Source organism: Phyllobates terribilis, unplaced genomic scaffold (assembly GCF_046119375.1).
Source record: "Phyllobates terribilis strain yellow unplaced genomic scaffold, ASM4611937v1 Scaffold_1__5_contigs__length_1240528914, whole genome shotgun sequence".
In the NCBI taxonomy this organism is placed as follows: domain Eukaryota; kingdom Metazoa; phylum Chordata; class Amphibia; order Anura; family Dendrobatidae; genus Phyllobates; species Phyllobates terribilis.
Genome location: NW_027362761.1, coordinates 819,594,737 through 819,622,685, shown reverse-complemented (window position 1 = coordinate 819,622,685; position 27,949 = coordinate 819,594,737). Strand labels below are relative to the sequence as shown.

General features: G+C 44.4%; 1 protein-coding gene across 2 annotated transcripts in view; it reads left to right on the top strand.

The window, feature by feature from the left end:
• USO1 (USO1 vesicle transport factor) overlaps positions 1–23,629 on the top strand; it is a 61,739-nt gene extending 38,110 nt beyond the window's left edge. For both annotated transcript variants that reach the window (XM_073637646.1, XM_073637654.1), the window contains 11 exons: positions 3,207–3,317; positions 5,176–5,294; positions 6,772–6,953; positions 8,869–8,990; positions 11,111–11,249; positions 17,552–17,715; positions 17,874–17,945; positions 18,158–18,256; positions 20,587–20,688; positions 21,119–21,334; positions 22,289–23,629. In XM_073637646.1, coding sequence (XP_073493747.1) covers positions 3,207–3,317; positions 5,176–5,294; positions 6,772–6,953; positions 8,869–8,990; positions 11,111–11,249; positions 17,552–17,715; positions 17,874–17,945; positions 18,158–18,256; positions 20,587–20,688; positions 21,119–21,334; positions 22,289–22,375 — 1,413 coding nt within the window. In that variant the 3' untranslated portion in view covers positions 22,376–23,629. The remainder of the gene's footprint in view (positions 1–3,206; positions 3,318–5,175; positions 5,295–6,771; positions 6,954–8,868; positions 8,991–11,110; positions 11,250–17,551; positions 17,716–17,873; positions 17,946–18,157; positions 18,257–20,586; positions 20,689–21,118; positions 21,335–22,288) is intronic.
• Positions 23,630–27,949: the final 4,320 nt, after the last annotated feature.

Genomic DNA, 27,949 nt, shown 5'->3' with positions numbered 1-27,949 from the left:
AGATTCCATTTGTGCTCCTCTCCCAGTGGAGACTAAGTGACTCCCACCTGTTCATCCATATTGTTAGTATGCAAATGTTTGCAGTGTATTTTGTGGTTTAAGTTTCAAACAAGTGGTGCTAATCCTCTGTAGGACTAAATTACTGCCATTTTTCTTGTTGGTTTTGATAAAGGGGTTGTCCTTCCTTGGGCTACAAGTCTGCAGTTATTCTATATGGCTGCAGATTTGTGAATCTTTACATCAGGCACATTGCACGCAGTGAGAACTCTCAAGCGCCAGGAGCGGGTAAGTGATTTTAATAAATGCTATGATCACATGATGGCTAGATGGACACTGCCTTGCTCAATGCAAGTGTATTGAGGGAGGCCAGAAGAGTCTAGTCGGAATGTGGCTGGAAGTATGAAAATTGCCTACTTGCGGGCACAGGACTGCCCTGCGCTGGCACTAAAGAATCCTCACAGCATACATTGTGCACGATTTGAGGATTCATAAGTCTACAGTCACGTAGAGTGACTGACTGCAGACTTGTAGCCTAAGACCGGACACGCCTTTTAATATGAACAGTTTTAAGGTGGCCATAAATGTCTAATGTATGATGGAGAAGACCGGTAGATGGTGGAGGGGAGAAGGGTCAGGTATGTGCGATCTGATCTCAACTTGCCCGATCCTTTAATTTTCATGGAAGATAATGTCTTGCAGTGGCTAATACTCCTCTCCCCAATTAAAATACATTCATGCTCAACTGAGCATGAATCTGTAGGGGGATCGGGAGGAGTCGTTCTGACGACAAGTATATGGCCACCTTGAATAAATTTATAAAATTGACTTGCACTAACCTTATCCTAATAGTTTTGCTATTGCATTATGGAGTTACCTGAACAACCTACTAACTTTGTTACTGTCGGTACAATGACTGACCTAGGACCCGTGACTAATAGTCCTGGCATGCTGGGAATGGTTTCTATACCCCATTGTGTGCACAGAGAAGTCTTTTTCTAGCCCCTTTTTCTCATCTTTTTTTTTTTTTTTTATAAACAATTCGACAAATAACAATTGCTAGAAGAGGGACGCATAACTGTGCACAAATCTCTGTAAAACCATTGTCTTCTTTTATTTGCTCACGCATATTCTATATATACAGGTACGTTCAGAATTGGTCCAAATGATTTTCTGATGTCCTGTATAGATGGACGCAGATGGCGTTGGGAAAACTTATGGCTACCATGTATTTCCAGAATGGTGAACATATAGTATAATCCTATCCTAAGCCTATGGCTTTTGGGACTCATGTAGTGATAGCTGCTAGGCCTCCCACAGTCTGCAAAAAGCATCTGTAAAATGTAAAGGAAATGCCTCATCTGAAAATAACCTATTGGTTTATGTTAAATATATTTACATAGTTTTAGAGTGTTCATTTACATTTTCCATACACAATTTAAAAAAATAAAATCTGAAATTTTGCAGTTTTGTCACTGGCCACTAGGCTTTTTGCTATGCTCATCATACTCCTTGTTCTGCACAGATGATTTTTCAGCAGTCTCATTATCATCACAGACAGGATTATAATGATATATAACATCTCTGTGTACAAGAACAAGAGAGTAGGAGTCCAATTTTAGGCCTAGTGGCCAGTGCGGAAATTGTAAGATTTTTTTTTTCTTTCTTACGAATATGAAAATACACATCAATAATAAAAACATAAAAAAAACTAATTTAAACATTGTTATTTTTCTATTTTTTCATTGGTATTTATTGAATTCTTTTTTTTTTTTCATACATGCATGTGGATGGTCCTGTCCAAAGTGTTTACTTGACCCCAATAGACCCGTTGCTTCAGGACCTAAAATATGCAGTTCAGATATTTAACTCCTTAACAACATACAAGGTACATTTTTATCATGAGTTCCTAAGGAAAGTGGTGGTTGAACTCAAAATTGATGGACCGGAGTCTTTTTTTTAACCTATGTAACTATGTGTTAAACGCCAAAAACAACAAAAAAATAATCAGAATTGTAGAATTGCCATTTTCCAGTTGACACACTTCCTAAAAATGCAATTTAAGGCAATAAAATCTCATATTAACTCTAATAAAATGTCAGCTCCAGGTGCGATAAACGAGCCATCACACAGCTCCATCAATAGTAAAAAAAAAGTAAAAAAAGTTACAGGTGTCATAAAATGGCGACCAAAAAAATGATTATTTTTTTTAAATTTCAGAATTCGTTTTCATTGCTACAAAAATCTGGATGAGTTTAGTGTCTGCTTAACTGTACTGACCTGCAAAATCATGATGCCAGGTTGTTGTTATCACACAGTTAAGGCTGTAAAAAACAAGAGTCAATAATAAAGCAATGGTGGAATTGCTTTTTTTTTTTAAACTCCGTTTCAGTGCACTTGGAGTTTTTCCCGTTTTCCAGTACCTTTTTATATGGTAAAATGAATGGTGTAATTGAAAACTACCTCTCGTTCTGCAAAAAACAAGCCCTCATATGGATATGTCAAAAATAAAAAAAGTTATGGCTCTTTAGAACAGGGGGAGAAAACAAGAAAGCCCAAAAAAAGGAAGGTGGGTAAAAAGCTACTGGAGCAGTTCCAAAATCCAGAATGAGCTCCTGTGTCGACAGGAAATTCATGGCTGATACAATCATGGATCAGTCTCAAATCGCGTAGATTGGATGAATGAATGGGACAGTTAAAGGGGTTATCCAGAACTTTTAGTAATTTGTGTATGGGGCAAGTTGACAACTACCTGCCTGCTCTGCACAGGGACTATCTTTGCTGGCTTAGCCAGCGATTAACTTAACCTCTCGTCAGCAGAGCAGCATCTTCTCTTCTGGTCTGCTCTGTCAACGGAGCGTAACTGCAGATGCCTTGCTTATTGACAGCCGGCTCCTCCCAGTTAGGCAGCGGAACAGAAGATGCTGCTCTGTCGATGTGATGACAGCGGAAATCGCAGAATCACCAGCCGGAGAGGTCAGAGATTGGCAGGGACGTCTATGGACTCTGATCAATCACATGTTGTTGGCCTATCCTAAGGACAGTTTCCATAGTCTAATAATTATATTTTAGTTATCCTATTCAGTATAACAGGCTAGACCAGTAACAGCCGGGGGTCCCGTCTACGTGTCAGTCTGCCTTGCTGCTTCACATCACTTGACATTGTGGCCTAATCTCATAAGTGCTTGTGTATTGTCTCCTTTCTGCAGGGTAGTAAGGTGCAGACCAGAGTCGGACTGTTAATGCTGCTGTGCACTTGGTTGACCAACTGTCCCATTGCTGTTACACATTTCCTACACAATGCGGCTAATGTGCCTTTTGTATCCTTTTATATTCTGAGTATTTACTGTCCATATTCCAAATGCTGTTATAATTTTATACCAATGCAATAACCATACTGAAAAGAGAATATCAACGTTATATCCTTTGTTTAAAAGGTTATTCCCATCATTCACAAGGGCCATGTGTCACTAGATATGGCAAAAATAAGCAACTCGCCCATTGAAATGATTTCCTCAAAGTCTTCCATACTCCTGGTATTGTATCTCACCCACTTCGTTGTTTACAACTTGTCGTCAGGGATTACGGCCACCCCCTTTATCTAGCAGCGGTGGCCACACATCTGCTTCTCAGTCTGTTATTGCTATGTGGTCTGCCTGGTGTCTGGAGCGTACATTTCTGCGATGTCTCTCGTCCCTACCCACCTCTTACCTTTCCCATTCAGGCCCGTAAGATAGGTACTATGCATGTGCAATAGCTCAGATACCGTTCTGTAAAAGTGCCGACTTCCCTGCTGTCACAGTCTCTGAGCTTCTGATTTTTCAGAGGCTGCCTTATATAGCAACATCGCGGGCATGGTGTTTGGAGCGTACATTTCTGCGGTATATCTCGTCCCTAGCCACCTCTTTCCATTCCCATTCAGGCCCGTAGGATAGGTACTGTGCATGTGCAATAGCCCAGCTACCGTTCTGTAAAGGTGCCGACTTCCCTGCTGTCACAATCTCTGAGCTTCCGATTTTCAGAGGCTGCCTTATATAGCAACATCGCAGGCGTTTATGTTCAGCCTAGCTGCTGCCCTGGTGTGTCGAGCAGGAGTACGCGCCACCCACCAAACAGGTTGACGGTAGGCTGGGCAGCAAGACACTCCTGGGTTGGAATAACCCTTTAAGGCTGCGTGCGCACAAAGCATTTTCCAAGCGTTTATGCTTCAAAATTTACGCAGCGTAAACGCTTGGTAATCCGTCCCCCATGGTCCCCAATGACAAGCCGCAATGTCAATGCCCATGCTGCGCTCAAAAATCTGCAGCATGTCCATTAATTTTGCGGACACACAGCGTAATCTCCGCCATTGACTTGCATTGGACCGCGTGACATCCGCATCACTACATGTGCACAAGCGGATATCACACGGTTCAATGTGCTTATGGTACCCAGGTCTGGAGGAGAGGAGACTCTCATCCAGACCTAGGTACCATAGAAACTGTAAAAAAAAGAATTTAAAATAAAAAATAAAGATTATACTTACCTTCTGATGTCCTCCTGGTGTTTTCTCCCCTCCGTCTGGTCTGCTGTATGGGTCACGGTGTTGTGAAGGACCTGCCATGATGTCATTGAGTCGTCACTGCACGTCCTTCACACCACAGCAAGTAGTGCAAGAGACTGGACGCGGCGGAGAGAACACCGGGAGGACATCGGAAGGTAAGTAGAATCTTTTTTTTTTATTTTTTACCATTCTTAATCTTTTTTTTTTTTTAACTAACTTGGTCACACTATATAAATCCATGCCGGTTGCATGGATTTATATAGTGTGAACAACTTGTCAAGCACTTTTCCAAGTGATGCTAAAATCGCTTGGAAAAGCGCTTGATAACCCGCATGCAAAAATGCTTGACAAATGCTTCTATCTTCGTGGGCACATAGCCTTAGTCTACAATTGGAATAGTTGGGGGGGGGGGGGAGGAGTGATGGGTGTATGTGGACCTCTCAATTCACACAGGGATGTACTTCGAAATGATAGTGACTTACAGTCAAATTCCCAACTATGGTCTTTCCCCAAACCTTTCTTCACATGATCCATCTTAAAACTCAATTTTGACCTTGTACTTTAAAATACTACAAAAAGCTAGTGATATATAAATATTTTTTTTAGATTTTTTTTCTTCCTTAATGAATTTACAGCTCACAGGGCAGATATCCGAGAACCTTGGAGAAGAGGAGCAGCTTGTTCAGGGCTTGTGTGCTCTCCTTCTAGGAATTTGCATTTACTATAATGATAACTCATTTGAAAACAATACCAAGTATGTGATCGTATAGCATAGAGGTCTTACTCACTTTGATGTCACAGCACAGAGATAATCTGCTTAGTGATGTCACTGCACAGAGTTCTTGCACACAATGATGTCACAGTACAGGGATAATATGCAAATAATGTTACAGCACAGATGTATTACAGTGATGTCACAGAATAGGGATAATAATCTTAGTGATGTCACAGCACAGAGGTATTACACACTGTGATGTCACAGAATAGGGATCATCTACTTAGTGATGTCACAGCACAGAGGTATTGCACACAGTGATGTCACAGCACAGAGGTATTGCACACAATGATGTCACAGCACAGAGGTATTGCACACAATGATGTCACAGCACAGAGGTATTGCACACAATGATGTCACAGCACAGAGGTATTGCACACAATGATGTCACAGCACAGAGGTCTTGCACACAATGATGTCACAGCACAGAGGTATTGCACACAATGATGTCACAGCACAGAGGTATTGCACACAATGATGTCACAGCACAGAGGTCTTGCACACAATGATGTCACAGCACAGAGGTATTACACACTGTTGTCACATCAGAGAGGTATTACACACAGTGATGTCACAGAATAGGGATAATTTACTTTGTGATGTCACAGCACAGAGGTCTTGCACACAATGATGTCACAGCACAGAGGTCTTGCACACAATGATGTCACAGCACAGAGGTCTTGCACACAATGATGTCACAGCACAGAGGTCTTGCACACAATGATGTCACAGCACAGAGGTCTTGCACACAGTGATGTCACAGTACAGGGATAGTCTGCTTAGTGATGTAACAGCACAGGAAGTTTACAAAAAGTGATGTCACAGTACAGGGATAATTCACAAAATAAAGTCACAATATAGGGATAATTTACACTGTAATGTGACACAGGAAATACACAAGTAAAGATGATGTCATAGTACAGGGCTAATCTTCTCAGGAATGTTACATCACAGGAAATCTGTGTTTGTGTCTTTTTTCCAAGTGAGATTTTTCTTATGGCCCTTTGGGCTTTAGTTACAAGGCAAATATTTGTGAAATGTAAAGGGCTCACATTCTGTCCTGATGCATAATAAAAATGTGTTCACATTTTGTTTTTTGTTAAATGGGTTTTCTAGGATTCTGATATTAGGCATTAGGTCAGTTGTGGTTTGACACCCCCGCACCCCCACCAATTAGCTGTTATTAGCGCCACCAGTGACCATATGTAGACTGTGAACACGGCTCCATTTACTGTGACATGGCCGTTCACTGGTCCAGCAGCTCCGCTTCTATTCACTCAATGGAATGGCACCAGCTTCTTTCACTGTTTACATCCAGCTAACTGCTGATCATTGCTGGTGCCAAGTGTCGGACCCCCATCCATCTAATAGTAAGGATCTATGCAAAGGAGAAGCCATCAATACTGGAGACCTGGAGAACCCCTTTAACTTGAATAACTTGGTTCTTTTACTGCAGAGAGAAGTTGAAGCAATTAATAGAAAAGAGAATAGGGAAGGAAATCTTCACTGAAAAGCTGGGCTTTATCACAAAGCATGAATTTTATTCAAAGGCTGCTCAGAAACCTCAACCAATTTTCCACACTCCCGACCACATGATGTTTGATCACGAGTTCACCAAATTAGTGAAGGAACTAGAGGGTAAGACTCCTATCCATTTTAGTTTAGTGCCATGTAGATTATTTGTTACGTCATACGCCCAGTGATCCACTTGAAAGCTGTCTAAGATATCCACTCCAATGTGTAAAATCAAGTTTGTAATCTAGAATGAAAAATGATCTGCCTTATGATTGCTCACTAAGCTTTCCAAATCGGAAGAGTATGGGACGCATAGGGAACCTGTCAGTTGGTTTTAGGCCCACAAACTGCCATTAACCGGTTTTCTAGGAAAATAACTGGTGGACAAATGAGGTCATTCTAGATTCTGGTTGATGAAGCATAGGACATGGCTTGTGATGATGTACCAGGCCTGTGGGACAACAGTCAAGCCAAGAGAACCCGGCAGGGGAGAGAGCGGATCCACCTCTATGACTCCACTAAATCGATAAATTTACACATGCTGTTTTCAATCTTTTTCTTTTAGGCTGCATTGGCCAGAATATAGAAGGACACTTTGTCAACTTGGTACCATGCTAGATGAAGAATTAGTGGCGGTCTTGGGGCCTGAAACCTTCTGTCAATTTTAAAAACCCGCAGCCTCTTATTTCCTTCTGGCTGAGAGATGGCTAGCTAACTTCATATATAAAGAATGCAAAAATTACTGTTGAAATAAAATAAAAACCTTACCCAAGGAGGGATGGGCATGTAGGCTGACTGTGGAGAGGAATACTTGCTGGCTATTTAATTCCTGGGATCATAGCCATCATGGCAGACAGGCTGTTTTTGCCTCTAACTTTAGTGTGAGAGGTAAAGGAGGAATAGAAGGAAGTGTAATGTGAATGTAGACAGTGACCATGACTGTGCTGCCGCTCCACTGTATCTGTAACATGCCAAATAATATGAAAGAGAGGTCTGAAGCATGGCCGAAGTTTAAAGGGAATCTGACAGCAGTTTTTTGCTCTGTAATCTGAGGGCAGCATGAGGTAGGGGCTGAGACACTGATTTCAGCAATGTGTCACTTATTAGGCTGTGTACTGTTGTTTCAATACAATCCAGTGTTTTATCATCAGGAGATAATCCCTACCAGATCAGTGCCCGCATACATCCTGCTCCAACTCTGCCCCCACCACTGAATTATCAGCGTACTGTCAATATACAGTGTACATAGAAAGCTGTGGTGGGGGGCTGGGGCAGTTTTCTGAGCTCTGCTGCATGCTGCATCTAAAAACTCTGGGTCACAATTGATGCACCCAGTAATCTAAGTGATCCATTGCTGGAATCAGGGTCTCTTTTCCTACATTCTGCTGCTCCCAGACGAGGTTGCAAAAACCTGGTGTCAGATTCCCAAACCTACTGTGTCTGGGGATCTAAGAGCATTGTGAAGTTTTCACTTTTAACTACAGAAGCTCTTTTAACTACATTTAACTACATTTGCATTCACATAGAGAAATAACAGAAAATGCTGGTTTATACGCACCTTTATTTTTAGGGTTAGAGCCAACTTCAGCTGATGATGATCATTGTTAGATGAGTGGTAAAGACCATCTAAAATTTGATGGTCTGACAGGTGGTAGTGTGAGGAACACATTGTGCTTTTGAAGGCTATGAACATATATCTGACACTCTTACAAACACATGACCAAACTCTGATAACCATGCAGGTCCTATAAAAGGATTGTTCTCAATATTTCTGTAATGCTTTGCAAGTCACTATTTATTAATCTTCTGATAACATGTTTGTATGTTTGGATTTATTTGCAAATTGCCTCTTCAGAGAAAAAGAGGACTTGAACTCTATAGCGCCACCTATTGGAAGCAGCAATCCTACAAGTCACAATCAACCCTTTAACGAGTCGTGCAATATGACTTAGGATAAGTTGTGCATATTGCTATGCTGAGAAAATACTAGCCAGTGAAATAGATGGATTATTAACTCTTCCAATCTTTTTGGCTCCAGCGGTCATTATTAAAGCTATCTACAAATCTAGTGAAGAAGACAAGAAGGAAGAAGAAGTGAAGAAATCCCTTGAGCAGCACGATAACATTATATCTCACTACAAAAGTGTCATCCGAGAGCAGGTAAAGGAGAATAAGGGAAAATAAATGGTTCCTAAAATACAGCAGAACTTCAAGTTTTCCATTACACTTGATGAAATAATGGTACAAATGCCAAATTAAACCAAACAACTTCTTTTAATTTTGTAACTTTCCATAGGTAAGGGAAAACTATTATGGGGTTGGTTTGCTCACTATGACATTTGTTATATTTACATTGTTACATTTACATTCTTTTTTTGTGACTTAAAGGGGTTGTCCAGTCCAAATCGATAAATCCGCAGTACTGTGCGCTGTGGGGTTTTGCCCTTTTCTGACCCAGGACTGGAGGGTATGTATGAGTTATACATACTGCCCACCATAGCCCGTCTAGTGGGCGCAGCCTCGCTCCATACACTTGTATCGTGCGAGGCCATGCCAGTCTATAGGGCATTGCCTCACTCCGTACAAGTGTATGGAAGCAAGGCCGTATAATCCATACATACCCTCCGGTCCTGACTCAGAAACCGGCGAATCTCCACAATGCACAGTGCTGGGTTTTCTTAAGTCTCCAGTCACACAAGAGTTACTACCGACTTATTGATTTGGACCGGACAACCCCATTAATATTGACATTCAGTTTCTTGAGTTTCAAGTCAAGCCATGGTTAGAAATGATCACATGTCAGATGGACCAGGCACTCTTCATTCTCATGATATGTAAGTAGACATTTAGACGTCTGATATTTGTGTAAGAGTGCTATCTGTGGTTTTCCACGATACCATTCATACCTGTAATAGTCTATGGGGCCATTCACATGTCCGGCATTTTTCGAGGACCGTGCGGTCCGAGGACAATCGTGGAGACCTGTTCAATTTGGATCCAAGGGTCGGATCAAAATCGGCAATGCAAGTCTAATGGGTCCAAGAAAAAAATCATAGCATGTCAGAAAGGAGAAGTTGGAGAGAGGTTTTTGTTTTCTTCCAATTTCTCCACGTACGAAAAAAACGGATAAAGCACAGATCACACTCTGATCATACCCTGACCAGAATAAGCAGTCAGTTTTTATCGTACGTGGAAAATTCGGACGTGTGAATGAGCCCGATCGGTGTGCTGACACAAAAAATCTGAAAGACTTCACCAAATCGTGCTGTTTTTGGAACAGACATCACTGAGGAAATGCTGCAGGTTAGCGACGCAAAAGGTAAAGTCCACGGTGAAAATCCACAGCACAGATAATTTTCTCCTGCAGACTTTATCCACAGTGTGTTCATGACGTTTCTTAACATCTTTTCTGGTGCCGTAACATGGAGCAAAGTTACCACATGCAAATCAGCTTTGAAAAATCTGCCCCTTATTCACTATATGGCAACTAACCCTAAAGCTGAGAATGGGTGCAGATTTCTATAGGTCCCACCACAAGATTTGCTCAGTCTGTCTTAATTCTTCTGAAAGTGATCATGTTGGTTGAGAATGGGGTTCACAAGAAAAAGTCCATTATTATTCTAGAAGCAGTGACTCGCTTGTCTATGGGCTGTGCCTAATATTGTACCTTTGCTTCTTGTTAGTGAATGGTACTGATGAACAGACTGGACATGGCTAATAGACAAGAGGGACCTTGTTTCTGGGAAACTGCAGATCAATTTTGTGATTCCTATAAAACTCTTTTACATGGCAATGTTATGAAAAACTTTCCTTTTCTCTATCTTGCTACTCTACATCATAGCACATATGGCATATACTAGTGTCTCCACCAGCTTGTATAAAACTAAAATGACACAGGTCATCTTTCGGGATGGTTGGTCCTCCTCTCTGCAATCACTTATTGCCTTATGATGTACATATTCTAGTAAGCAGTGGATAGGATGAGTTAAATCCTTTGATTAAATAGGTTGGCCATTACTTTTTTTTTATTGATGGTCTATCCTTACAGTAGGCAATCAATATCTGGTCGGTGGCGGTGCAACAACCGTTGACAGTGCCGGCTGTGTTCCGGCAGCATCGGAGAACTTCCGACCTGCGCCGTTAACAGCTGATTGACGTGGGTGCCGGTTGTTCCCCCCGCCACCTATCAGATATTGATTGCCTACTGTGCCATCCATAAAAAAGTAGTTGCCAACCCCTTTAAGGTCAAATATTTAACTTTTCAGTATTTTATTCTATAGGACATACAACTGGAAGATCTGAAACAGTCAGTCTCTTCTTTACAAGTGAAAAATGAACAGTTCCAGACTACGATCTCCCAACAGCTTGCCCAGATTCAGCAACACAAAGACCAGTACAATCTTCTCAAGGTGCAGCTAGGTAAGATTCCCATAGTCCTATGTTCAGTAAATGGAATTACTCAGATCATAAATGTATAGAGGATCTTTTTTTTTTTCCTATCTGAATAAAACCATACTTTACTCTGTCGCCTCATTGGGGGACACAGGACCATGGGTGTTATGCTGCTGTCCACTAGGAGGCGACACTATGCATAATCTGAAAAAGATTAACCTTGGCACCTCCTCTGCAGTATACACCCCTGGACAGCGTCAGCCTTCTCCAGTTTTTGCTTAGTGTCGCATAGGAGGCACACCTAAAACTTTTACTCCGATTTCATCGACAGGATTACAGATGAAGAAAAGTGGGTCTCTGCGAGACTCCCGGCATGGCTCCTTCCTCGGCCCCTTATTACAGGGTGCACGGTTGAAGTCGAGATGGCTATTCCCCATGTCGCTTCTTCCCCAGCCCCTCGTGTGCTGGTTCGAAGTCGAGACCCCCCTCCTTCCCCAATTCCTTTTGGTTTCTGGGTTGAGGTTGAGGCGAGGATATAGCCCCCTGATGGTGACAGCAGCACCTCCCTAATCACCGTCTGGGGGTATTAGGTTAAAACGCCTCAGGTAGGGCCTGTACAGGCAGCACTCTGCAGCTCCCAGCAGCCAGCACACTGCGCCTGAATCCAGGGACCCCAGCCCTGCTGCGGGCTCCTGTTGGGGCCGGGGGGAGTGCAGGCAGGCATAACAACACAGGCCCCAGCGCCCTGTCTCTGCGGCAGCACCAGCTCTATGGTGCTTCAGGGGGACTCTTCACAGGGCCCCCCTTCCGCTTATACCCCACCGCTATCCTGCCTTTAAATCCGGGGGGGTCCGGTTCAGATCCGGCTCCCTCCCGGACTTCCTCGCCGGCTTGGAACCCCTTTTCGCATCAGGCATCTAATTTAGGCCGCGGCCTCCTCTCCGCCCCCCAATGACAAATATGACACTCTACAGTGTCATAGAGGGGGCCGATCGAGACTGAAAGGGCGCGATTTCACACAGCTCTGCCGCCCTTTTCAGCTCTCCGCCCCCCTTCTTTCTTAACCCTACTCCGGCGGCCATTATCTGCTGCAGGATAAGGGATTAACCCTGCAGCTACCGATCGGCCACAGACCAGGCCAGCCAGTCTCCGGGGGGCACAGGACTGTGGATCTTCGGCGCTGGACTCAGGGACACACTGGAGGATAGGCTCTTCTGCATAGCCACCCCAGTGCACTATGCCAGGCTCAAGGTCCAAGAGAACCAGGCAGGACTGCTATTATGCACTCTGTACAGCCTGCAGTAATACTCTCCCCAGTGGCAGCACGTAACCGCACTGCCAGGACTGCACCCAGACTACTGTGCCAGAGCCCCAAGAAGCCCCTGCCAATACCTTGGTGTCTAATGCCACGCCGGAATGGGTCACTCAGATGTCACAATCTATGATGCAGTTTATAGATAACCTAACCTCCACATTGCTTCAGGCTCTGCAGAGTCATGCCTCGGCTATAAACGCTACCCAGCAAAGGGAAAGCTCGACTCGGGGACATGACGACCCGGGCACATCCACGTCTAGGTCAGGACGCAAGCGGACCCACAAGTCACGTTCATCTGCGTCATCCCATAGCACACGGTCATCCCCTTCTAGGGAGAGACACCATAGTTCCAGGTCATCTAGACCGTCCCCTACCAGGGACAGACAATGCAGATATCCACAGCAATCCCCGACCAGAGAATCACCCAGCAGGAGTTACCTTAGCGATACACAGGATTCGGAAGGCATCTGTGATTCCGACTCAGACAAGGAAACTGAAGGGTCCCTGATCCCAATTCCCCCTAGCGATACAGCGCTAGTTGAGGACGTAATCTCGTCCATCCATCGGGTGCTGGACATTTCTGATCCGCCCCTGGAGGCACCACAACACAAGATTTCCTTTGAAGGAGTTCTGAAGCCGCCTAAGGTCTTCTTTGACCACCCAGAGTTTAAGTTGATCCTTAAAAAGCAGTTCTCACAGCCTGAGAAGAAGTTTACCAATCGCAAATATCTGGAGGCACAGTACCCCTTCCCACAGGAGGTCACCAAGGAATGGACAGATCCACCCGAAGTGGATCCCCCAGTCTCTAGGCTAGCAGCACAGTCACTCCTTTCACTGCCAGATAGCTCAACCCTTAGAGACACAGCAGACCAGCAGGTGGAACGCATGGCTCGTTCAATTTTCGAGGCCGCAGGGGCCTCCCTGGCTCCCGCGTTCGCTTCAGTTTGGGCTGCCAAGGCCATCCTGGCTTGGGCCCAAAGTTTACAAGCTGGCCTCCCAGTATCTGCTCCTGAGCTGTCGGACCAAGCTTTTCAAATAGCAGTTGTAGCAGATTACATGCTTCATGCAGCTATGGATTCTGCAAGGGGTACAGTGGGGATAGCATCAAACGCCATCACGATCCGGCGTATCCTCTGGCTGCGGGAATGGAAAGCAGACGCAGCCTCAAAGAAGTCCCTCACGCACCTCCCGTACCTCAGTGGTCGACTTTTTGGTGAACAGTTGGACACAATGATATCCAATGCCACCGGGGGTAAGACTACCTGTCTCCCCCAACTGAAGCCCAAACGCACTTACAAGAAGCGTAACCAAACTCGATTCCGATCCTTTCGGAACTCTTCGGGCTGCTCCGTCTCGCGGCCAGCACAAAATGGCAACCGCGCCCCACGCAGGGACAACTCGCGGTTGACGCAAAAGTTGGACAAGACCTGGCAGTCAAAAGCAGGCCAGTCAAAGTTCAAAGGAGGAAAATCTCAGACTTCCCCCTCATCATGACTCACGGACTCCGGAAGACACCCCACCTGTAGGCGGCCATCTTTTGCTCTTTCATCAAGTCTGGCTGCCTATTACAGAAGACAGGTGGGTCAGGGAACTAGTGTCTTCAGGATACAAAATAGAGTTCACTTCCAACCCACCAAACAGACTCTTTCTTTCTGTTCCCCCAAAACCGCCAGCCAAGGCTCGTGCCTTCCGCCAAGCGGTTTCCTCGCTTCTTCAAGCAGGAGTCATAGTACCGGTCCCCGCGCAGCCGAGCACTTCCGAGGGTTCTACTCAAATTTATTCGTAGTCCCCAAGAAAGGAGGCGGCGTACGGCCCATATTGAACCTAAAACAGCTCAATAAGTATGTACGGGTACGTCACTTCCTCATGGAGTCCCCTAGGTCCATCATTGCGTCCATGGAGAAGGGAGAATTTCTCGCCTCCATAGACATACAAGACGCATACCTGCATATACCAATTGCACCCGCCCATCAGAGATTTCTCACGTTCGCAATCGACCAGGACCACTACCAGTTCGTAGCTCTCCCGTTCGGACTCGCCACGGCTCCCAGAGTGTTTACCAAAGTCATGGCAGCCACCATGGACGTCCTGCACTCCAGAGGCATAGTAGTCATTCCATACCTGGACGATCTCCTTATCAAGGCTCCCACCTTCAAGGACTGCGAGTTCAGCGTCTCAATCACAATCGACACTCTGAGTCGCCTGGGCTGGTTAGTCAACCTACAAAAGTCCTCACCAACCCCGAGTCAGTCTCTGACCTTCCTGGGAATGCTATTCAACACCTTCAGGGGTCTAGTGCTCCTTCCCAAGGACAAGGCACTGCCTCTCCATCTAGGAGTTCGCACCCTCCTCAGCAAACTCCCTCGATCTCTCCGGTTTGCCAAGAGAGTCCTTGGCAGGATGGTGGTAGCAATAGAAGCGGTCCCATTTGCCCAGCTTCACCTCAAGCCTCTGCAACTAGCCATCCTCAAGTCATGGGACAGGAACCCTTTTTCTCTCGATAGGGAGTTCCAGCTGACGTCGTCAACCAGGAGGTCCCTGCACTGGTGGCTCAAGCCAACCTCACTAACAAAGGGGAAATCCTTTCTCACAGGTCAATGGAAGGTTCTGACCACCGACGCGAGCCTGACGGGTTGGGGTGCGGTGCACCTACACCACAGTGCACAGGGCAAGTGGTCCTCAGCGGAAGCGGCCATGCCCATCAACATCTTGGAAATTCGTGCCATCCTCCTGGCATTGAGAGCCTTCCATCACTTACTGGCAGCCTCTCACATCAGAGTACAGTCGGACAATGCCACGGCTGTGGCATATGTGAATCACCAAGGGGGGACCTGCAGTGCCCAGGCGATGCGAGAAATGACACACATTCTCCACTGGGCGGAAGACACAGGTTCGGTTCTCTCTGCGGTCCACATTCCGGGTGTGGACAACTGGGAAGCAGACTTCCTCAGCCGGCAAGGAATGGACTCGGAAGAGTGGTCTCTCCATCCCGAAGTTTTTCGCCAGATCTGCCATCTCTGGGGGACTCCGGACGTGGACCTAATGGCATCCCACTTCAATGCCAAGGTCTCCAACTTCATGGCCAGAACACACGACCCGCGGACGCTAGGAGCGGACGCCCTGGTTCAGGACTGGACCCAGTTCCAGCTCCTGTACATTTTTCCACCTCTCCGCCTGATATCCAGAGTGGTGAGGAAGATCAAGCAAGGGGGAGTTCCAACCATCCTAATCGCACCGGACTGGCCCAGACGTACATGGTACGCCGACATCGTACAGCTCACAGCAGACGTCCCCTGGTGTCTCCCCGACCGCCCAGGTCTTCTGTCACAAGGCCCGTTCTACCACCAGAACTCAGGGGCCCTCAATTTGACGGCGTGGCCATTGAGACCTGGGTTCTAACCCAGTAAGGGTTCTCGCCGGATGTTATTGGAACCATGATCAGGGCACGGAAGCCAACCTCTGCTAAGATTTATTACCGTACCTGGAAAGCCTTCTTTACCTGGTGCAAATCTCGTGGCCGAGTCTGGCCATTCCCTTATTCCCTCCCCAGGGTACTTGGATTTCTCCAATCGGGTCTGGAGGCCAGACTGTCCCAGGCCTCCCTTAAGAGCCAGGTGTCAGCTCTCTCAGTGCTTTTTCAGAGGTGCATTGCTAACAAGCCGCAAGTAAGGACATTTCTTCAGGGGGTTTCCCGATTTCTTCCCCCCTACAGACGACCACTAGAAACTTGGGACCTCAACCTCGTGCTAACAGCATTGCAGGAAACACCTTTTGAACCCCTTACGGAAGTCCCAGTCCGCCTTCTATCCCAGAAAGTGGTTTTCCTGGTGCCAATCACCTCGCTACGCAGGGTGTCTGAACTGACAGCACTCTCCTGCAGACTACCCTTCCTGGCTTTTTACCAGGACAAGGTAGTTCTCCGTACTGTCCCATCCTTCCTTCCGAAGGTTGTGTCCAACTTCCACCTCAATGAGGAAATTTCACTGCCATCCCTCTGTCTGGTCCCGGTTCATAGAGTGGAGAAGAGTCTGCATACGCTTGACCTTGTCAGGGCATTACGTATCTATGTGTCTAGGACTGCGCCCTTCCGGAAGTCTGATTCTCTTTTCCTTCTTCTGGAAGGCGGCCGCAAGGGTCTATCAGCTTCCAAAGCTACCCTTGCCTGGTGGATCAAATCCACCATAAAAGAGGCCTACCGCTTCAAAAATTCTCCTCTTCCAGCAGGTATTACGGCACACTCTACACGTGCGGTAGGGGCCTCCTGGGCCATTCGGCACCAGGCCTCGGCACAACAAGTGTGTAAGGCAGCCACCTGGACTAGCCTACACACGTTTACCAAACACTACAGGGTTCATACCCAGTCCTCAGCAGACGCGAGCCTGGGTAGACGTATTCTGCAGGCAGCGGTGCCCCAATTGTAGGGGCCTGTCTACACAATATTCGTCCATTGCTTCCCACCCAGGGACTGCTTTGGGACGTCCCATGGTCCTGTGTCCCCCAATGAGGCAACAGAGTAAAGGAGATTTTTGTGTACTCACCGTAAAATCTCTTTCTCTTAGCCTCTAATTGGGGGACACAGCTCCCACCCTGTTGCCCGTTCCGGGCCGTTGTTATGTTGAGTTCTCATATTGTTTTTTTTTTTCTTGAGCTCGTACACAGTTGCCTTCTTATAGGCTTGGTTATGTTAACCATGTTACGTTCCTCGTAATGCCTTTGCACAAAACTGGAAAAGGCTGACGACGTCCAGGGGTGTATACTGCAGAGGAGGAGCCACAGTTAATCTTTTTCAGATTATGCATAGTGTCGCCTCCTAGTGGACAGCAGCATAACACCCATGGTCCTGTGTCCCCCAATTAGAGGCTAAGAGAAAGAGATTTTACGGTGAGTACACAAAAATCTCCTTTTTGCTGTCAGTCTCATATTATTCTCCTTGTATATTGTTTTTTTTTTTTTTTTTTACTTTTGTACTACATTCATTCTCTCCTCTTTGTCGGTGACCATAATATATTTATAGGAAAGGATAGCCAGCACCACAATTCACATAACAGCAATGTACAGATGAATGGGTTCCAGTCGGAAGAGGTCAGCCGGTTAAAAGAGGAAATAGAAGAATTGACGAAACAGCATGGATTACTACAAGGGGAGCTTTCTGAAAAGAATGTTCTTCTAGAAAACTTGGTAAGATTTTCTAGACTATCCTGTATTCCTGGGCTAGAGTGTACAAAATAACATCGTGATTTATCAATCTAATATTCTGGCCAAAATCTACCTGTGATCTTCATCAAGGCATATGCATCTTGAACATTTTAATTGCTTCTTTGTGGTTTTGTCTACAGAAATACAGTCAAGCCGGAGGTCAGGCAGAGCAAAGCACCGGGGTATCGGAGCAAGTCTGTGAGCTCCAGAAGGTACGTCCTACTAACAAGAACAGGCATCTGCTGACCACACGGTTTGATCACAAAATCATTTGCAGATCTTCCACATGCACGTAACACCCATGCACAGTCTTAAAAAAAAATAGCAAAACTAATAAAATGTTTAAATTATTGTAAAACTTGATACTTTTTTTTACATAGTATCAAAATCAATATATATACTTTTTTGTTCTATTTATGTACAGGAAATGGAAACACTGAAATCTCAGCTCCTTGTTCAGTCTACAGAAATTAACCGACTACAAGCGGAAAGAATGGAATTGGTCCAAAAATTAGAATCCAACGTAAGTTGCTTTTGTATATTCATCATGGTGCAGTTGTTTGTAGCTGAAAGTGAATGTATCATTAGTAAGTAACCTTATTGAAAAAATCTTTTTAATAGAGGTTTAGATGTTATTTTTTTTTAATTCACTGTCCACATAACAAGCTTAAAATATTACAAATCCCCACTGTAGGAAACAAACTAGGTTGAGACTTTCTGAACCTTCTCAACTTTGCAGAATAGACTTCAGCAGAATGAACAGAGCCATCTCATTAACATTACAGGGTGGGTTTAATAACAGCTCTTTTGTACTGCTGAAGGCCTAGGAGGGGTTGAAAGACTCAAACCAGAAACAAAATTGTGTGCTTCTACAGATAACTTCAAGTACTTCAGATTGAATAAATTTGGCACAATTCTCACCAAGTAATGTTGGCCATTATTTCTCCTACATATTTACATCTAATTAATTAAACTTCAATGAAATACCTTAGACATTCCACTCCGCAATAACTGCAGGAAAAAATATCTGCCACCACCAATTATTTATACAGGCCGATTGGACACCCATTTCTGGTAATGTGGGGCTTCATGGGTGCGGTTTATAGAACAGAAGGAACTAGGCTAATAAATTTAATCCGAAAAGTTAGGCAGTGTTTTTAAAAATATACAAAAGTTATTACAAAGGGAACAAGACAATACAGTATATACAATCACATGAAATTAAAAAGGGATAAAAAAAAGAAAATGACTAGACCTGTTGTCACGGGAATGGCACAGATCTTTGCGGAGGGTAGCGCAGTGCATTCATACAGCAAGCTGTATCTCCCAGCACTAAACAATGACAGTAATTCAGAATCTTCTTTTATCAGGTACAGGCCACTCCCTTTGTTGACCTAATCTTAAGGTTATCAGGTCCCAGGTGAAAGATATTAATGCCATATTTCCTATCTCGATTTTAGCTTTGTATAGGTAGGAAACATGGCATATCCAACTTTATCCATCTGGCCGATATTAATTCGGTGCTGATGTGCAGACCGTACAGTTATGTAAAGAAAGGGAAAGTTGTCACCTCATGACCTGTTGTACAGACTTCACATCTGCTCTCCATCAGGTAACCTACTTCAATTACCTGTTCACAGCAACGGGTCGTAGAGCTACGGGTCAGATGGAGTGTTAGCTCTTTTTCCATTTATAATTTATGATAAAGCCATGCTTCTATGCTCAATGTGAGGGTGACAACACCCAACATAAAGGACCCGATTCTTTAAGACTAATGTTTATACACCAGTTCTAATGATGGAGGTGTAGCAGTAAGATGCGTCTAATTCATTAAGGAACATGCACCGCTTAATGAAGTAGGCATATCTTATCACTTGCATTTGCCTCGTCAGAAATACCACTGAAGTCAGGGACTGGAGTAACATTTCTGCTGTACCTTACACCACAACTTTTGATGAATTTATCGGGCGTGCTTCACCATGCCCTCGTACACCCCTGTACGGAACTGGTGTGAAAACGTCAGAAGTCCCAGTATTCTGGCGATAACTCCTTACTGAATCGGGCCCAAAGTTTCTTGTACCTTTTTTATGTTTTTTTTTTTTTAACCTTCTTCTTCCCCTCTGCATTCAATTTAACAGAGTTTAAAGGGTAGTCCTATCTTTGCTAAAACTACATTTCCCAGCAGCACATTGCTCTCGTGTGCTCCAGATAAAGATACATAGATCTCACAATGAGCAATTATTATTTTTTTTATAAAAGGACCATTGGTAGTTTACAGTCTCCACATTTCATTGGTGGTGGCATAGCAGTGTGAGCAAAGCATAGCTGAGCTGTGCTACAACATGGCTGTTAGGGCAGTGAAGATGCCGTGACAAGGTCTGGGGGATGTTTTTAGACAGGCTATAAATGCATCGGTTTTTCGTGAATTAGACAAGGTCATGAGATGCAGATGCAGCTGGTATCAGTGGGATCGTCAGCTTAGCTGTCAGATGCTTTATTGCACAGGGTTGTTAGTTGTATCTGAGCATGCTCCACCGACAGTATAAGAACTACTGGAGGACAGATCCTGTGGCAATGTCGTGTAAAGTCATCATTACGGGGGTGACAGCTACAAATAAGTACCATATTATTACCATACTAAGACCATATTATTACCATTTTAATGTGTGGCGCTACCAGAATGCTTGATTCAGAGATTTACCCAAAACAATGAGCTCAAATGGCCATATTGATGCATAGATTCTTTGTTTAAACACCATTAAATTAAAAAGTCATTACTTACCTTAGACATTTGTATATTTATTCAAAATTAGGGATGTTAATCACATGTATATTTTCCTATGTAAACCACAGGCCGCACTTACAGCTTCGGGTGACAGTTCTACTGTTGTTTCTAAAAATGAAGACTATGAACAGAAAATAGCAAATTTGCTGAAGGAGCTCAGCTCTTTAAAGGTTTGTCAATCCGTTTCCGTTTCTTATTGTTCTCCACGTTACTAAAAAAATACAATTAAAATTGAGGTTGACGTCAAGTGCATACTACAACTGTATATTAAGAACAGTAACAAGATTGGACTGTTGGGGCCCATTTAAACATGCGGCTAATCCTAGGAACACTTATTTACTGATTGCCAGCTTGTTTAGGCAAACTTATAGTCCCCTGACGCCATGGTGACTTTTATGCTTTATGCTACTCTGCGTTCAGTGACCCCGGTCTGTAACTTTACGTGGTAAATCTATAGTGGTCATCTATTTTTCCAGCTGTATGTTATTGTGGGATTGCAATATTTAGTAACGGAAAGACGGGCAAGTGCATTTGAAAATAACATTTGTCAAAAGTCCTGTAAAAAAAAAAATTGCAATTACCAGATTTCTTTTATTTTAGGATGAACATAAGGCGCTATCTGAAGAGACGTCTTCTTTAAAGCGGGAACTAGATGCATCTCAAAGCACAGCGGCCATTTTACAGGACGAGAGACAGAAACTGACGCAAGAAGTTTCTGAGTCCAAGAAGGAACAAGATGATCTTTTGATACTTTTAGCTGATCAAGACCAAAAAATCCTCAGTCTGAAAAATAAACTGAAAGATCTTGGAGAACAGGTTAGGCAGCTTGAGAGTAAAAGGCACATTGTCAGCACAGACATATGGCAAGTTATATAGAGGCGCCAGCAGAGTCATCAGTGAGGCTCCTGACTACAGACAGATGTCACGAGGCGTTTTACCTTGTGCCACTAGTCTGAGCTGCTCCATATGGAAATGTCATTTCTCATTTGTCATTCCCATATTGTGCAGTGTAGTAAAGGGAAATTCTTACCTATCTGGCCAGTAGCGTACAGGGAGACAAGTAATGTGTTTGATAAATTATGTGATGGACTAAGAGAGTGTCCAGCTAAAAAAAAATGTTACAATATGTGAAAAAAAGGATGAAACTTGCTAATCTGCTTGATTTAACAAAGTTGCCCCAAGATATCCAACGCTGCTTCTGGCACCTCCACCCGTTCCTCGCTCCTCCCGTGTCATTGACGTGTATACAAGTTACTGGCTGTCCAGCTAATTTCAGTAGCTGACCCAGCCCCCATCTCTTCGTTCATCAGCCGTGAAGGTTGAGAGGGTTGGCTTAGCTATTTTGATGAGCAGTGTGCCCGCCTGTAATCTATATGTTACTGACTCGGAGAGTTGGAGGAAGCTTTCTACTGAGTTGGGACAAAACCAGCAATGGAGCCTCTGGGACCAACACTGATATATGGAGGTCAAGTCAGCTTTCCTAATTCAGGTATATTAAAGGAGTTGTCCTCGACCTTTATACTGATGGCCTATTTTTAGGATGGGTCATCAGTATCTGATCAATGGGGATGCTTTTGAAGGACAGTAATGTCAAGCAGCAGGTATTCTGCAGTTAGTGGTGCCTCAGGAATGGTTTAGCACCCAGATTGGAGGGGTAATGCTCAATGTCAAGGCATTACACCTACCTTTTAGTGGTTCAACCATTTTCTCCACCAACCAATGAGATTTGTTGAACATTATTAGCTTTAACGCAACATCTCTACTCTTTAGGTGGAGGATGAAGATGACTTGGAGTCGGGAGATGCCGGTGATGATGATGATCTGGATGAAGAAGATAGTCGAGATGACGACATTTAGAGACATTCGTTGTGCAAACGGATATCTTAATTTCTTTTTTACAGTAATAAAATATTCTAGTAATCCCCCTAATTGAACCTATAACAAGTTATGAAGGCAATGTGAAGGTGAAAACTAAGCAAGTCATAAAGGTTCTCGTGCTGTTGCCATACACCTTCCATACTTCCATAGCATTCAAACATCATCATGCCTTTTATTTCATGACGAATATGGCTTGGAAAAGTGGTCTTTTATTGCTCTGCCAGTGTTATAAGCGCACCTTCTCTTCCGCGGTGCTCCCCTTTAACCTTGCCAAGTACAAAACATTGCTATGCAATGTCAGATGGTCCCCAGCCCTTGTGCATCTAGTTGACTCTGCTGAAATTTGCTGCTACGGCCTCTTCACAGCTCACACTGATTTCTCTCTTCATATAGAGACTGGAATAATAAGGGATGGGGTTGGATCAGTCCCTTCTTGTCTTTTGATACAAGTGTAGTAGGCATGAAATTGTAAGTCTAGTGCCTTCATGCCTGGAATAACTGCGTTCCTCAGTGGTCGTGTTCGGCGTAACCTGTGGAGGCATTCTGGTAGTTCACCCTTTCTTTTATTTTACACCAAAATATCTTTTTAATATGGAGGGAGAGTTACTTAAAAGACTTTTTCCACTTTAGAGGACCATTTTTTTTTCTTTTACTTAAATGCATGTATTTTTGGCTAAAAAATCATTTTTGCAATTTGGTTTAATTAAAAATGTTTGTTTTCTGTAGCTGCTCTGTTGTACTGCTTTGTTGCTGGCTGCAGAATGAGTTGTCTGAGAATCCATCAGTGAGCTTGTTTTGACTGACAAGGGAGTTTGTTACTCTTATCTGTCTTTTCTTAGCTCCTGTCAGCTGATGTATGACCAGACCACATAAAAATTGAATGTGCAGGGAAACCAAATGCCTGTAAAAGCCAAACAATGTAAAAATTTTCATAAAACCCAATTCCAAAAAAAGATTTTTAGCTCTAAATGCATCCAAGTTAAAAAAAAAAAAAAGAAAAAAAAAAAGAGAAGGGTCCCCATAGGTGGACAACCCACTCAACACAGTGATACCTATTTTCAAACTTGTTGCCATTGCCGCTAGTTCACTATACTGGTTATTTCCGACAAAGGTATATAATTTATTGGCTTAAGTCAGGCCATAGAGATTTAGCTGCAGAACGATGTTTTAAAGGAGTGAAAATATGAATTACATTAATTTCATGTTTTACAAATAAAATAATGCATTTACTTATCAATTTGTTTAGTGATTGATTCTGGAAATATCTAATGCACAAATCACATGACACTTCTGCATTTTTTTTATCTCCTGATTTTAGACTACAATTGTTTTTTCTTGTAATAACAACAAAAACATGTGATTATGATGGATCTATTGGTAAAATTATGTTCCTACCATCATTTATATAAACGGGTATTCTCAAGTTCTTAAATTGCTTTAATTAGTTACAGTATGAATATAAGCAAGTTTGCAATTTACTTTTTTTCCTATCACCACGATAGCACCCACTGAGAGAGGGGATCCGCCCATAGGGGCAGGAAACCTACAGATAATAATGGGCGGTCCCCCTCTCCTCTTCAGTTGCCTTCCTGTCCCTACAGGAAACTGCAGCATGGAAAATATTACCTTGGTCCTGATGCCTCAGTGCGGTGCCTGTGGGGATGGCAGAGTCCGAGTCTCCAGTTGCAGCGTCGAGGGAGCCCTGCCTGTCAGAGAGATTATTAGAATCCTCCCAATCATCGTCCTCATCCGATGAGGAATGAAGATGGTGTTTCCCTATTCAGGACATAGACTCCCTAGTAAAATCTGTCCATTCTCCTTAAGGACCCATCGGACCAAAAAACTGATACGTTACTAAAGCGAGCCTGGGAATCATCTGCAGGTGCTTTCAAGCGAGCAATAACCAGTATCTGCATTGCAAGATCTATGCTGGTATGGGTTGACCAACTGGAGGATCAGATTAAGGCAGGAACACCCAGAGATAGACTGTTAGCCTCTGTTCCCCAACTCCCCAGTGGTGCGGCCTATTTGGCGGATGCTTCGGCTGATTCGCTCAGGTTAGCAGCCAGAACTTCTGGCTTATCCAACGCTGCTCGTCGGGCCCTATGGTTAAAGGAATGGAAGGGGGGTGCGCACGCTAAAACCAAATTGTGCGCCATTCCATGCCAGGGTGAGTACCTGTTTGGCCCTCTGCTTGATGACATTCTGGCAAAGGTAGGTGATGTCAAAAAAGGCTTCCCTAAACCATCTGCTCCTAATTATAGGAAGGCTTTCAGGAAGCGGTCGTTTGCACGAAAAAAGCCAGACTCCAGATGGGAGCCCACCGAGCAGAAGCAGAAAGGTGCCTACTTCAGTGGTCCCTCCTCGTCAAAACGCAAACACAAGTTCCATTAATCCAGACCCCCCGGTTGGTAGTAGATTGAAATATTTCTATGATAAATGGAATCCAGTTACATCCAGTAAGTGGGTTCTCAACCTAATTTCATCTAGGTTGAAAATGGATTTTCAGAGAATCCCTAGGGATTCCTTTCTTCAAACTACTGTATCTAATCTTGTCCAGCAACGGGCTTTAGAAGCAGAGGTTAGGGATCTGTTAAAAAAACAGGTTCTGGTAGAGGTTTCTGGGGGTCAGGAAGGGGGGGGTGGGTTTATTCCCCGGGGGGGGGGGGGGGGGGGTGAGTTATTCCCCACTATTCCTGGTTCCCAAACCCGATGGTTCCTTTAGAACTATTATTAATTTACGGAAATTGAACTCCTTCCTTATATTCCAAACCTTTAAAATGGAATCCATAAAGTCTACTATTCGGCTTCTGTTTCCCAGTTGTTTCATGGCCTTCCTGGATCTAAAGGACACATTATCATCTTCCTATTCATCAAGACCACCAACAATTTCTAAGAGTTGCAGTGCATCTGGACGGCCAGGTCAGGCACTTCCAGTTCACTGCAATGCCATTTGGCCTATCCATGGCTCCACATATCTTCACAAAGGTGATTGCAGAAGTAATGGCCCATTTGCGAGAAAGGGATAATCTGGTTATCCAATATCTGGATGACTGGTAGTGGGAAAATCTGCAGCTCAATGTACTTCCTGACTAAACCATATTATATCGTTCTTCCAGGATCTGGGTTGGATCATAAACCTGCAAAAATCAAGACGGTCTCCATCAACCTTGCAGAGTTTTCTAGGTCTCAACCTAGATTCAGTGACTCGGCAGTGTTTTCTGCCGGAAGACAAACTTCAGAATATTATAAGCAAGGTCCGCAGGGTAGTGCACAACCCAGAACTGTCTCTGAGAGACGCCATGTCCCTGATGGGATCCCTAACCTACTGTATCCCGGCAGTCCAGTGGGCGCAATTCCACTCCAGGGATCTACAATACGATATTCTCAGGGCAGACAAGATTTTACAGGGTCATCTAGAAGGAAAGATGCGTCTGTCAGCTTCCACAGTAGACTCTCTATGTTGGTGGCTAGATCCAGCTCATTTGTCCAAGGGGGTCCCATGGGTCAGAACACCGGACAGCATAGTGACGACAGATGCCAGCCCTTCGGGGTGGGGGGCTCATATAGACGACCACATAGTCCAGGGACGGTGGACGACAAGCGATGCAATAAGCTCCTCAAATCTGAAGGAGTCAAAGGCAGTGAAATATACCCTCTTCAGATTCCTGCCCATCTTTCAGAATTCCCATATGCGAATATACACCGACAATACCACGGTAGTTGCCTATTTGAATCACTAGGGAGGTTCACGGTCACCTCTGATATCCGCTGCGGAAGAGATTTTCGTGCTGGCAGAAAAACATCTCTCCCTCTCAGCCCTACTCATCAGGGGGTTAGACAATATCAGAGCAGACTTCCTCAGTTGTCATTTTCTACACCAGGGGAGTGGGCTCTAAACAGACAGATTTTCCAGCAAATAGTTTGACTATGGGGGGTTCAGGACATAGACCTCTTTTCAACCAGAAGCAATAGACAGGTCAGACTGTTTGTTTCACTACAGCCATCAGATCTCCCAGAAGTAGTGGATGCTCTACAGACTCTGTGGTCTTACGATCTAGCCTATGCCTTTCCCCCGCTGTGTCTGATCCCAATAGTCCTCAGGATCACCCTCACTCCTTCCTCCCTGATCTTTATAATTGTTCCTTTCTGGCCCAGGAGGCCTTGGTTTTCGTGGCTGAAAGCCATGTCAGTAACCGACCCATGGATCCTGCCATCGGGTCCGGAGCTGCTCTCTCAGGGTCCATTCCGTCACCCTCAAGTGGAGGGTCTCCATCTGACGGCGTGGAATTTGAGAGGCTGCTTCTAAGGCAGAGAGGATTTTCTGAAACCGTAGTGTCATCTCTTCTTCAAAGTAGAAAAGAAGTTACTACAAAAATCTACTGTAGTGTGGAAGAAATTCCTACAATTCTATTCAGGCCACCTTACTACCCAGGCGCCTATCCCAGCTATCCTAGAATTTTTAAAGAAGGGTCGTGAGCTGGATCTATCCATCAGCACTTTAAAAGTGCAAATCTCGGCTCTGTGCACATTGTACAACTGCAATATAGCGGGGGATAGATGGGTCTCTAGGTTTATACAGGCTTGTGAGCATAGTGACCCTGTACACATAGCCGGACTTACACCCTGGGAACTAAACTTTGTACTGGATGCTTTGATGGGTCCCCCCTTTGAACCCCTGACTTCTGCCTCCATCAAAAATCTGACTATGATGACAGCCTTACTGGTAGCCTTAACGTCAGCCAGAAGGGTGGGCGATATACTGGCTCATTCAATAGATGCCCCCTACCTTTTAGTTTTTCACGACAAGCTAATCCTAAAACCAGATCCAGCTTATCTACCAAAGGTTTCCTCCAGATTTCATAGGAGTCAGGAGATATGTCTACCTTCCTTTTATGAAAACCCGTCTACACCAGAGGAACACAGGTTCCATACATTAGACGTCAGGAGAATAGTGCTAGAATACATAGCTAGAACTCAGTCCTGGAGGAAGAGTAGGGTCTTGTTTGTCTCGTTTCAGGGCCACAGAAAGGGGTCTGGTATCACAAAGAACACACTATCCCGATGGATACGGGACGTGATCTGCACAGCCTACTCGGCCAAAGGTGAGAGCCCTCCGGACGGCATAAGAACCTATTATACTCGGGCCATGGCTTCCTCCTGGGCTGAGAGAGCTGATGTCCCTATAGATTTAATTTGTAAAGCGGCAACCTCGGCCTCACCTTCCACCTTTTTCAGACACTATCGTCTTGATTTGTCTTCTTCCTCGGACCTTCAATTTGGGAGATCAGTTCTGAATACGGTGGTCCCTCCCAGATGGTCTCTGAAAGTCAGTGGGTGCTGTCGTGGCAATAGGAAAATCCGAGATTACTTACCGGTAATCGTATTTTACGGAGACCACGAAAGCACCCCCTCCCCCCCCCTCCCCCGTTATTGTTTACTCACCGGTTTCTGCACTTGGAAAAGGTGTTTGTTTGCTTTTTCACACTTATGGTGATAGTGTTCTGATATACTGGTTAGGATGTTCATGTATTCATCCTGTTATGGCGGTTC